The sequence below is a fragment of the Zonotrichia albicollis genome, chromosome 11 (assembly GCF_047830755.1).
Source record: "Zonotrichia albicollis isolate bZonAlb1 chromosome 11, bZonAlb1.hap1, whole genome shotgun sequence".
In the NCBI taxonomy this organism is placed as follows: Eukaryota; Metazoa; Chordata; class Aves; order Passeriformes; family Passerellidae; genus Zonotrichia; species Zonotrichia albicollis.
Genome location: NC_133829.1, coordinates 11,775,559 through 11,787,782, shown reverse-complemented (window position 1 = coordinate 11,787,782; position 12,224 = coordinate 11,775,559). Strand labels below are relative to the sequence as shown.

Genomic DNA, 12,224 nt, shown 5'->3' with positions numbered 1-12,224 from the left:
GCTGCACAAACTCCCAGGACATCCCAGTGCCAGGGCTTGCTCCCTGTGACAGCCCTGGGCTCTGCCAGGCCCTTTTCAAACCTGCCCTGTGCAGCTGTGCTGCTGCTTCCTGGCTTGCTTGGCAAATTTCTGGAAAGGTTTCAGTGCAGACCTGAAATGACACAGAGCAGGCACAGCCTGTAACTGCACACTGCACTGAGTGCTGAAATAAAGAGCATTTTGTGCTGATAACTTTACAGAACATCCAGTAATAAATTCTGTACTTTCCACTGGAGATACTTGCCTTTCTTCCCAAGAAAGCTTCATTTGCACATCCTACTTAGGAAGGAGAAAACTCATTTCCTCAGGGAGTCTGCCCCCCTCCTACCTTGCAGGGATATTTTGCTTTCACAGCAGTGCCCACTCAGGCAGGGCGAGGTCAGGGCTGAGCTCTCTGGACACGCTGCAGCACACCTGAATCTTTCACCCAGCCACCACAAGTACTCACCAGACACTAAAACAGGCTTTATGAACTTCATTCCATCACCAGGCAGACTGAGAGGCTGGGAAAAGGGAGAGCAAAAGCTGTCTTCGAGTTAAATGAAACCATACATTAGACCCACAACTGAAATAACACTGGGGATAAGGCTAAGTTCATTCAAGTGACTTTAATTACAAGATGATTGTTAAACCAATTTAAGCTGAGAAAACACTTTCTTCAAGTCCACATTTAAATAAGACTTTAAAAGAGCAATTTACAAAAGACGACAGTGTAAAAAATGACTTCTTTTCATCTTTGTAATCCACAAAAAGCCTCATTTTTGGAAGCTAAAGTGGACCACTTACTTAGTAAAGGCTTAGTCAGCATCAAACTTACGAAAGTGATTAAAACATTTTCACTCTTAGGAGTGTAGTGAAAATAAAAATAGCCAACATTTCCATTAAACTGTTATAAAAGTAAACACATTACCAGTGAAATGATGCTGTATTTCCATATGCCAAATTTGTTGGTTTAGAGGTATCTGGGAGGCTTTTATGTGAAACTACAGCATTTCACATCCATATAGAATGAGTCCCTTCCTAAACAGCTGGCTTCTTCCTGAGGAGGTTACCAGTGGAGCCCAGGTAACCTCATGTAAGGAACCACTCTCCCAGCAGAGGTCTAAACTAAGAGGATTACAGGGTCAAAATTCCAGCAGCTGGGGACTTTATCTGCACATTAAAGGGGCACAGAAACTCTCAGATAAGTATTTAAGTATAAAAAAGGACAAGAAATAGTTTCTCAGGCACTCAGACTTCCAAGATGAAAATTTTCACCTTCTCTTACTCGCAGTCTGCACTGCAGACAGCTGCTCAGCAGAATACACTAACACACGCACAGCTCTGTGCTCTGCAGCCAGAACACTCCTGCGCCTTCCAGACAGGAATGGAGGCAGAGCACTGTGGAAAACAACTATCCTAGCTAAAGGTGAGAAAAGCAAGATGCCCAGGTTGGAAGCTCAAAGAGCCAGGGAATGTCACAAACAGAACGCTCACTGAGGAACTTTCTCCCTTCTGATTTAGAAAAAAAGCCAAATTCAGTTTGGCAGGAGAGATGGGGACCAGTCCCTCTTCAATAACTACCAGCTATTTTATTTCAGCTTATGTAACACAAATCCACATCGTAAACTTTGCACAGCACCACTCCCCTACTTATTTGTAGGGGAGTTCAGCTACTTCTGCTTTCTCAACTTCAAATCACATTCAGGCTTGCAGGACTATGTGAGAAATCAGCCAAAAGAGCAGCACAGATAACACATAAATGCTCTCTCATCAGTGAGAAAAACTGCACGTGGCGTTTCATCTCTGAAAGAAAGAGTGGAAAGGTTCAGCTATTTCTTCTACTGTTTTACAGCTGGTATTACATTGTCAAATAAGGTGTTTAAACAAAGTGTAAACACAGCAATGGTTCTGTCTAGAACATTCTTCTCCAGTGACGTCCCAGCTGAACAAAACCATTTATAAAACTTACCAGAACAAGAGGAAATGGCACCATAAGAATGACATGGGATTCTGAGACACAATTGTCATGTTGCATTTTTTGCATTGTGGTTCATTTCACCTTTTAAAGGAGACTTCCAGCTCTGCTGGCAGAAATGTCAATTTTGTTGAAACAAGTGCTTTTACTCTGACATTTACATCACTAGCACATGACTATTATTATTGTTGTTATTATTACTGCTCTGGCAAGATGCAGATATTCATTCTGAACTACAATGCATGAAAAATAAATGCCTTATGTGATCAGTAAACTGTGAAGTCCATGCAGTTAAAATTATTTACTCAAACATGGCAAGAAATATTTTCAGTCAGCAAATTATACCAGCATAGCAATGTACTGTCCAGTAAACAGGAAATAAGGAATATCTAGGGAAGAAACAGAGTTGTACTGTACCACTGAGTGCTCTTAGCAAGCTCTATCATCATACCCTTGTTGGGCAAACTTCTCATTGAAGCATTCCACAGAGATTAGCATGGCTTCTCCTAATGAACTCACTAAGTTAATGACCAATTTACTTGGTAACCAGCTACTACAGTTTTCAAAACTCAAATGCACTGTGCAAGATTAAAATCAGCACTGTGATGATCCCTGGTGCAACATTTGCTGCAATGAGACAAAACTCTCAAAGAGTCAAAGGAAGTCAAAAAAACTTTATTCACACCAGAAACACAGACTTAGGGATTTTCCTTTATCAAAATAAGCCCCTTATGGTTACTTACATCTGTGCTCTAACAGAACTGTACAATATATATAAACATATATATAGAAAAAACAACAACAAAAAAAATCAACTGCTGCGCTTCCTTAATATTAATCATCATCCTCCTCCTCTTCATCACTGATCACATATTTCTTAGGCTTCTTACTTGCTTTGTCATCATCATCTGCTTTTCTCTTTCCAGAAGGTTCACCTTCCTAAAGGCAAAAAAGGACAAAAATAAACCACCATATTTCCAGCTAAAGTAGGAAAAACACAGAACAACAACAAAAAGACCTCAAAGTCTTTCTTGTAAGAAAAGCAGAATTACTAGCTCTAGTTTTTCCATTCTGTGCTACATGAAGCAGGGCTGGTTCTGTGCCAGTCCTCACCCTCAGCACTGCACGGCTGCTCCCAGTGTCACACCCCAGACCAGGAGGGTCCATCCCCTGCTGGCCCTGCATCCACACCTGCTCTGCCTGAGCAGGGCATGCACAGAGCCTCTCTCTGCATTCTCTGCATTTACAGCATGTGAGGGCACTCCCAGCAGCTCTCATGAGCAGTGATTCTCCAGCACACAGACACATTCCCTTCAGGCAGCCCCTGCAGCTTTGCTGAAAACTATTTATACCTATATGATCTGAATCAGAGCTACTGAAGCAAAGAAGGAATTCAGGAAGTGGGCAGGCATTTTGCTCATCAGAAAGACAAAACTAAACTAACTGCTCTCTGGCATAAAGAAAAAAAATCAGGAGGAGTCACTGGCACTCAGAATCAACAGTCCAAGAAATGTAACAGTTTATAGTTTATGAGGCTGCAAAGAGCTGGTCAAAGGAACTCAAATTACTGAGTTAATTACCTGCTTACAAGAAATACCATAAAGAATTTTATAGGGCTGATCTTCAGTTTTTAGGTCATGGAGCCAAAAGGTTGATTTTTGCTCCATGTACATTTCCACCAGTTCAGTTTGAATCATCCTTCCAAACAACATTTTAAATCACAAATTGTTCATCCAAAGTGACATGAGGAACGAGTGGTAACTAAACTATTGTTGAAAAAGAAGTGTATCTTTAAAAATACTCTCAGGCCTAAGTAACCTAATCCCTTTTTCCATTTGTTGGTTTTGGAAGTGTGGGTTTGGTTTTTCATTTGTTTTTTTTTTTAAGCAACTTGCTTGGATTTTAAGGAGGAAAGATTGAGTTCTAGAACTATAGTGTTTCAGAACTCCAAGGATCAATTATTTATCCAGAGTATTTGATTCTATATGAATGTGTTCAGTACCGGGAGAATCGCAGTTACAAAGGAATTTTAAGCAGGGAAAACAGAAATTAACAGCGGTGGGAATCTCAATGATAACTTCTTCCTCAGAACAAACATTCCCTTGTAACCTAGCTGGGCTATTGTTCAGTGAGTCATCTTCCTGTGCAGCAGAATATCCCCATTAACTGCAGCAACAGTGAAACTACTTGCTGTGTGGTGATAAAGTACATTATTAATAACAGACTGACACTTGCAGTAATGGTAACAAATTGCTATCAGCACCGAGATTTGTGCTGTGCTGCTGACTGGCAGCAGGTGGAAGCAAGGGAGGGTACGAGGAAGCCAGAGCTGCCCGTGTGTGGGCGGGCAGCGCACACGCTCCCCCTGCGGGCACTGAGCACAGGAACCGGAGCACCGCCGGGCTTTCTGTGGCTCTGCAGCTCCACTCCGAGGCCCCAGAGCAGCATCACCTTCCAGCCACTCTAAAATGGAGGCTGCAGCTCCTCAAGCTGCAGAGAAATGCTGCTGATTAGACCTTTTCTTCTGAGAGAAGGGAACTGACAAGTCCTCACATTGCTGTATCATGAACTAACACATCTAGTAAGAGCCTTAAAAATAAACAATTCAATTTCTACTAACAAATGCTCACGGGGTTCACAAAATTACACTTTTGTCTACATGGCTCACTATGGCTGTTATACTCTCTGATATATTACATTTTTCTGATGTATAATAAAAAGCCAGGAGTCTATGTCTTTAGAAGACTAAACTAATTTTTACTAATTCCACTTGACATGACAATGCCAGTTAGTGCAAGTAACTCAGCTGGCTCCGTAAGAGCACCCAGAACCTGCATTCAGCACACAGAAAACACCCAGGGGCTGGGGAGTGAGGCCTCCCAGGGACTTTACAGGAAACACAGTACAGAAATGAAAATGAGAGCAGCTTACTCCTTGTGTAACACTGCAGGGCTGTATCAGCGGTGACAGACTTGAACTAAACCTCAAATGCAATGTTCACAAAAACTCATTTAATAAAGACCCAGCAGTCATAAATTACAAACCAATAAATCACCATTTTTGCACTACTGCTATAGCTAACAGCTAATATGATCAGGGCCCAATATTTCAGACAATCCTGGGGTGATGGAAAATGTATGTTTAGCAATAGACAAGAGGTCTTTTTAACTCAGTTTTTTTTAACTCTTCTATTTGAAAAGAGCAGAAATATTATGTGAAAATGCTTCCACTATTTCCATAATAAACAGGAGAGGACCATGTAACTTAGGTAACACTGCACTAGGATTCCAATATTACTCCTTGAATAATTTTGGTATATTCATTTTACATAACTGCATAAATTTTTCCATCTTTAAATCAGCAATAACAATAGTGTCCTCCTTTGGGAATCACTCAGGTCTGTGAACTAATGCAGTGCATAAGAAATTGGTGACTAATTACCATGGAAAGCATGCCAAGTCAAATAAATCATTCATCATGGCGTAAATGAAACAACAGAAGTCCCAAGTTTAAACACTAGATTTAGTGAAGGAAATGTTTCTCATTAAAAATGAGCAGCTTAAGAACAAAGTCCTTCTCTTACCTCATCACTATTAAGTTTCTTAGCCTTGAGTAGTCTTTGGGTTTTATCTTCATCTGAGCCTTCGTCACTGTCAGAAGAGTAGATTCTAGCACGTTCCTCTGCACATTCCAGAAAAAAATAAAAAGCCAAACATGTTTATCTGAAACTGGTGTGGAAGAGAGAATATTAAAAATGTCTTATATTTAGTGTCACAAAATGTTTGCTGAAGCTAAGTCCAGAGTAAACAAAATAAACTTATACAAACTGAATTAACGTCTTTTCACATATCGAACGAACTTGTAAAATCCTATCTCACCAGGGCTCTCCTGTGCAATTACCCTGTCTGGATCACACAGGCCTTAATGACATGCTGTTAAGGTTTATGATTACCTCTGATGCCACCCTTGTATCTGTTTTTGATAGCTGCCAGACTGATTGCATCATCCCCCTCGTCCTCCTCGTCGTAGCGGTCGGGCTCCAGGTAGCTGGCGCTCAGCCCCCGCTGGTGCTGCTTCTCCCGCATGCGCCGCTGCTGCGACTCCCTGCGGATGGATGCCCTCAGCCTCTCCTCTTCTTTCTGCCCAAGCACACAAGCAATGAACTCAGGGATAAAAAACCCAAACCACCTCAAGAGCACCTTGTATTCTACTGTAGCATCATTATTCTCCTATCCTACTGTAGCTTTTTACACAGCAGTGCAAAGGCTGCAAATATTCTCCTTGTTTTGTCATCTGACAGCTTCAGCAAGCCACACCCATGGCTTGGAATTCTTGCTTAAAACACCAAAACATTACTGTTTTTCATGAATCATAAAACATTCAAAAATATTCAAAATTCACACCTCTATTACAGTTGTGTTAATTAAGATTAAACCAGCAGATCACCATGCCACAATACCTTGATCATTTCTGTGCGCTGAGACTCTGGATCACGGCCTGCCATTGGCAAAATACGAATTTTCTGGGTCTTTGAACATCTGTCTGCCAGAGACAGAGTCATCTTCCTGTGAGTGGCACTGTCTGTAGAGTGTGGCCTGGTAAAAAATTGCTAGGGGTTAAAAACTTCTTTAAGGAATATATCCATTTTCAAGACAATGGTAGGACCAGCACTTTAGAATTCAGAGATTCATCTGTACAAAAGTAAAAGCATCAACCCTTTTTAAAAAGTATTTATGTGCACTGTAACAGCTACTGGAGACAGCAAGTCTCTCAGAAAAATCACCAGTCCAGCCATTAATAGTTGGACTCAAAGATCTCTAAGGCCTTTTTTACCCTTAATGATGCTAGAATCCTACAACCTTTGACCCTTATCAACCTAAAGATACATCCTCCTCAGAGTTCACATCAATATCTCAAGAAGCAGTTGCCATCTTGATAGCAAGTGTACCTCAGACAAAAGAATAATTTCAGGGAATAGTAATAATTTTCTGACTCAAATGAGGACTTGCATGTAAAACTGCAAATTAATACATGTATACAAAAAACCTATATGTAGCCTACATAATGCATGAAATGGCACATTAACATTCCCAACTTAGACACCTAATGTAGGATAAATCTTACTGAAAAAGTGAGTTTAGAAAATAGCACATTCTTACTAACCAGTGAAACTCTGAAGCTTTACAAACTGGTATATCTAATCTTTATACACTAGTAACAACACTTAATTGCAAAAACAGTATCAACATTTGATATGGAACAGCAGTTTACCTGAAGGTTAACTTGGTCTTGAACACAGCCTGCCCCTGCAGGCCTGTCCCTTGTCTGATGAACAAATGATTGTGGTCTCCTTGTAGCGGCGCCTTGTACACGTCAAAGACCTCATTGCCCAAGTGGAGGGACATGCTTAAAAGAGATTCCCACATCAGTTACTTGATAAAGCCACTGCAGTCTGTTTTTCTGCCTCATTTCTAAATGGAGAAAGCATTCATGCTTCCTTTTTATATCTAGCCAATAATTATATTTCAATCTAAACTATGCAGAGCATAAACCTTTCAAAGCACTGAGACTAAAATAATTTGTACTGTGCAGAACTGATGTCAGAGTTTGCTGACCTTCCAATTTTGCATGTCAGTGCAAGAATAACTGCATTACTTCAGTAACAAAGGGTGCAAACTAACCTTCCATCTGACCATTTAACTATCCTTGCATTACTTTCTCTGATCTCATTTCCTTCCTCATCTCGTCGCATCCGCCATCGTATTGTGTTTTCTACCTGTAGGGGAAAAAACAAAACAGTTTTTCTAGCTGTTAAGGATTACTGTAGTAAAATACACTCTATATAGGTCAAGAATTGCAGTTAGAAAGGCTTGATAATTTGTGGCACAAAGAAAAGAAATAAAGGTGAAAAGTATTGCTTTTATAGGTGAAATGCAGCTATCAGGCTTTTAAAAAATTTATGACTAAAACAGATCAACTTTCCTCAGTGCCTACACTTTCATAATCTGAAAACTCAAAACATCACTCCAAAAGATGTGAAATAGACTATGAAGGAAAGTGCCTAGGTGAGTGTAAAAGAGAAAGGAAAATTAATACTATACCTTGAGTTTTAACCTAGTTCTACCTTCCTCATCAAGCATCTCCTCATCTTCAAATTCATCTTCATAATACTGGGGATCAAAAGGTCTGCAACAAATTTTACAACACATTCTTTATTCTTCTAAGAAAATTAATCCAAGTAACCAGCCTCTTCATAAATAGTACCTTTAACATACAGGAACAAAAAAGGCCTTATTCTGAAATTCCAAATGATGTTTTTAATCACTGGAAAATGCACAAGGGTCAGTGCATTCACCTTTCACATCTCTGAGAGCCTAAACTTATGCTTACAGTTCAACTGATAGCATGTGCTTTCAATTAAACCACATTTTTGTCTGGTTTTTGCAGACAATAAGTTATTCAACCAAGCTGAAACCTACCTTCATAATAAAATTACCTAATTAGAAAACAACAGCCATTAATATGAACTAATTACAACCAAAAATTGCATCTTAATGTCAACAACTTTAAATAGGGTAAACACATCCTAAACAAAAACACTAGAAGACTTTATCAACCCTGTATGTAATGTGCAATTACCTGGGCTCCACACTGAGGAAGTTGGGCAGCTTCACAAAATACAAATCATTACCCAAGTCTGTGTTCACTTTTGGTATTTCTACTTCTATTCTGGTCTCTGGAATAGGCTCTTCTTCCTGCTGCTCTTGACTCAGCCCATTCTCATCCTAGTGAAAAAAAAAGAACAGTAGCATAAGTGAAAAAAATCTATCTGGCTACTGCTGCTCTAATAATTACATTTTGCTTAAAGAAAAGTCATTCATAGGCACAGAGAGGTCAGGAAGATTTGGATAAAAGAATTCAGGCATTTTCATTGAAAGGAATTCAACTCAGCATTGTCATGTGGCACTTAAAGTGACTTCAAGCACCAGTGCAAACTCAAGAGACCAAAGACAATAAAAAACAGCAAAGGAGCCAACAGAGTTGGCTGAGCACTGGAGACTGGGGGACATTTTCTACCAAATTAAAGAAGGTATTTTTATCTATTATCAATAAAAGATGAAAAGTTATCATAAAAACAAAAGTATTTCTCAAATACCTGCAATAAGGTACCAAAGACAGCTATGGCTTTATATTTTATTTGGTAGCAATCAAACTATTCTTTATATTTTTTTGAAGTTCAAAAAGTGGAGCAGGGATGGGGGAAAGCAGATTAAATCTGATATTGTTATGTATAAAATTTTAATAATTCTTCCAGCTGGGACAAAATTATCTGAAATGTTATTAAACGTCACTACTCTTTTTTTTTCCCTAGAATATGACCCAATTCAATTGGTGTTCTGCATTTCAGAGTGCCATGGCATGGTAATTAAATAAAATCAAGTCCACTCACAATGGGCTGTCCTGGGGTTGGTGGCTTGTCTTCTCCATCACTCCCTGAGGAAATGTCATCGGCACCTCCAAACAGGTCCATGACATCTGCATGCTCTTCAGCAGAAAAATTACAATTTTAAACCACACGTATATATGCACACACAGCCCTAATGCAAGACTTATTTATAAAATAAGGAAATCAAGTTGAAAAATGGCAACAGAAGAGTATAAGTAACTGAACAGAAGTAAAGAAATTTCATTATGCATTTTGGAGGTTTTACTTCACAGAAAATAAACACCTCTTTCTCAGCCAGCTAAACCACCACAAATCATAGTACAGGTTCTCTGGGCTGCTCTGATTACAGGAACCATTTTTCATATCTTTCAGTAACAATGGATGAAAGAATATTTGCAGAAGAGAAAACTTGACAAAGCTATGTGGAGAGGATCAGCATGTGCATCCCACACAGAATTCCTGCTGTCTGTTTGGTTATTTCCATGGCACCATACAGCAAACGCTACCAATTCTATCAAGGCCTGTGGCTGATGAATGGCAGGCTCAAGAGGAGGATGAAAGGACCCAAAACCCCACAAACCTCCCCAGCATTTACCTTTCTGCCCTTCTGTGTCACTCTCTGCTTCTGAATCTGATGCAATTGGTTTCTTCCTCTTCATTCGCAGAACTTCATCCTCGCTGTCGCTGCCCCTTGCAGACTCTACTAAGGAGCAGAATTATTCTCAGCAAATTAAAAATTTTGGTCCACAAATTTAAAAATTCCTCTCTATTAATAGGCTCTGAAAGTGCTGCATCAAAAAAAAATCGCAAAGATGACTATAGTTAAAAACTATGAAACCAATGCCCTTACATTGAAGCTTCAATCTTTTCAGGCCAATGTGAAGAAAAAGAGAGATATAAATAAAGAGAGAGCAAAACAGCAACAAATCATTATTTCTGTATTCATTCCTACCAGATTTGTGCTCTTGCTCCTCCTCATCGGAGTGCTGGGCCCTTTCCTCATCATCAGAGTTCTGGATTTTCTCCTCCTCAGACCGCTGGGCCCTTTCATCATCGTCAGAGTTCTGCATCTTCTCCTCATCAGAGGCCTGTGGCCTTTCCTCATCATCAGAGTTCTGCATTTTCTCTTCATCTGAGTTCTGCAGTCTTTCCTCATCGTCAGACACCTGTGGCCTTTCATCTTCATCCGAGTTCTGCACCTTCTCCTCATCATCAGAGTTCTGCTGTCTCTCCTCATCGTCAGAGTTCTGCTGCCTCTCCTCATCATCCGACTGATCGCTTTTGTCCTCCTTGCCCCACTTCTCATCCTCGGAGTGTGCTTTCTCGGAGCCGTCTCCCTCGGAGCGATGGCTGCCCTCCTCGGAGCCGTGCTCGTCGTCGTCGTGCGCGGCCTCGGACGTGCTGTGCTGCTCCCCATCCGACTGCTCGTTGTCCTCGTGCCCCGAGCCCTCGGAGCGGTTGTAGGATCTCTCGGAGTGGTTGTCACTCCCCGAGTGGTGGGATGCCCCTTCGTCCTCGCTGTCATCCCCGAACAGCTCCTTGTTGCTGGGTTTTACCGCCTCCCTGTCGTCGTCCTGGTCGCTGTCGCTGCCGGAGGCGTTGCTCCCAGAGCCGGCGTTCTCCTGCTCCGAATCGGAATCCGAGCCGGAATCGGAGTCTGCAAAACAAACACCACCAGCAGTCAGGATGCCTCTCCGAGAATGTGTGCGCACTGCTTTAACAAAAACCCCAAACACATAACCGAACCTACAGAGAACGGCCAACAAGATCAACAAAGTTAGAGAGAATAGTAAAATAAAATGGCTGCTAATAAAAGCACAGCCAAAAGGCACAATGGAAAATGATCAATGGCCCAAAAAGTTTCAAACCACAAACTGTGATCTAAGACTCTAAAACTGTAGAAAGAATAAAGAATTACACAAACGAAGGTAACAACTGAAATAGTGAGGGCTTGAACAAGTAACTAAACAGACGCGGCTTATCCTGCAAATCCAAAATTGTCACTCTGTATTTAATTCAAGTCATCTCCCCAGGAAGGTTTATGACAATGGAGCTACTCCTCACTGCCAAGGCTGGTAAGTGCGGTTTCCAACAGGAAAATAAAAGGACATCTGCCTTGAAAAGTAATTTACAGGAACGCGTACGAGAATTATTTAAACGTCAGGGACGTAAACCAGGTGTTCCACTGTTTCAGAACTCGGCTGCGGCGGAACAACCTTCCCTGCAGGCACCGGAGCCCGGCCCGCGGCTCCGCGCCGCTCCCTCCCTCCATCCCTGCCCCCGCGCTCGGGGGCCGCGGCAGAGGCGGGGCGGGCGGCGCAGCCCGCGGCGGGAGCACCCGGACGGAGTAAGGGAGGGAGGGATGGAGGGAGAGAGAGAGCGCGAGAAGCCGCCCTCACCTTTGTGCTCCGGCTCTGAGTCCGCGTCGCTGCCGAACAGATCCGCCATGTCGGCCATGGCGGCAGCGCGGCTCCGCCGGCGCCGCGCAGTGACGTCACACCTGCGCCACTTGCGCAGGCCGCCTGCAGCCCGGCTGGGGCCGCTCTCAAAGGGGGCGCCTCCTCTTAAAGGGGCCGCGCCCGCGGCCGTGAGGGGACATGGCCCGCACGGGGAGCGGCACCGCGGGGCCGGGCTGGGACCCGCGCCGTGCCCGGCTGCCCCTCCGCACGCTCCCGGCGTGCCTGCAGCGCCCCGCACAGAGCAGTACAGAGCAGCTGCGCTCCGCTCCCGGCAGCGCTCGCTCGGGCCCGCAGGTGCCGCTGTGGCGGCGCCGCTCCCGCG

The 12,224-nt window shown here is 42.5% G+C and overlaps 1 protein-coding gene across 3 annotated transcripts; it reads right to left on the bottom strand.

Annotated features, from left to right (window-relative positions):
• Positions 1-2,650: 2,650 nt before the first annotated feature.
• LEO1 (LEO1 homolog, Paf1/RNA polymerase II complex component) lies at positions 2,651-12,170 on the bottom strand. 3 transcript variants are annotated; one of them, XM_074549351.1, is made up of 12 exons: positions 11,843-12,170; positions 10,396-11,100; positions 10,039-10,143; positions 9,447-9,541; positions 8,636-8,781; positions 8,098-8,182; positions 7,678-7,772; positions 7,268-7,402; positions 6,456-6,591; positions 5,949-6,135; positions 5,580-5,677; positions 2,651-2,931 (listed from the first exon to the last, which is right to left on the bottom strand). In XM_074549351.1, exons 1-12 carry the CDS (start codon positions 11,898-11,900, stop codon positions 2,863-2,865), a joined length of 1,914 nt encoding a protein of 637 aa, XP_074405452.1. In that variant the 5' UTR covers positions 11,901-12,170; the 3' UTR covers positions 2,651-2,862. The 3 variants fall into 3 exon arrangements, with proteins under 3 accessions (XP_074405452.1, XP_074405450.1, XP_074405451.1); XM_074549349.1 differs by having other exon boundaries at positions 2,651-2,935; positions 11,843-12,160; XM_074549350.1 differs by having other exon boundaries at positions 2,651-2,935; positions 10,039-10,146; positions 11,843-12,152.
• Positions 12,171-12,224: the final 54 nt, after the last annotated feature.

What these genes read in the sequence shown, in the direction of transcription:
- LEO1 (XM_074549350.1), bottom strand. Translation starts at nt 11,900, where the DNA reads ATGGCCGACATGGCGGATCTGTTCGGCAGCGACGCGGACTCAGAGCCG. An exon ending in ATACAAGGGTGGCATCAGAG is followed by an intron (nt 5,678 to 5,948) that starts GTAATCATAAAC and finishes TGGAATGTGCAG; the next exon opens with AGGAACGTGCTAGAATCTAC. An exon ending in AGAAACTTAATAGTGATGAG is followed by an intron (nt 2,936 to 5,579) that starts GTAAGAGAAGGA and finishes TTTTGCCTTTAG; the next exon opens with GAAGGTGAACCTTCTGGAAA.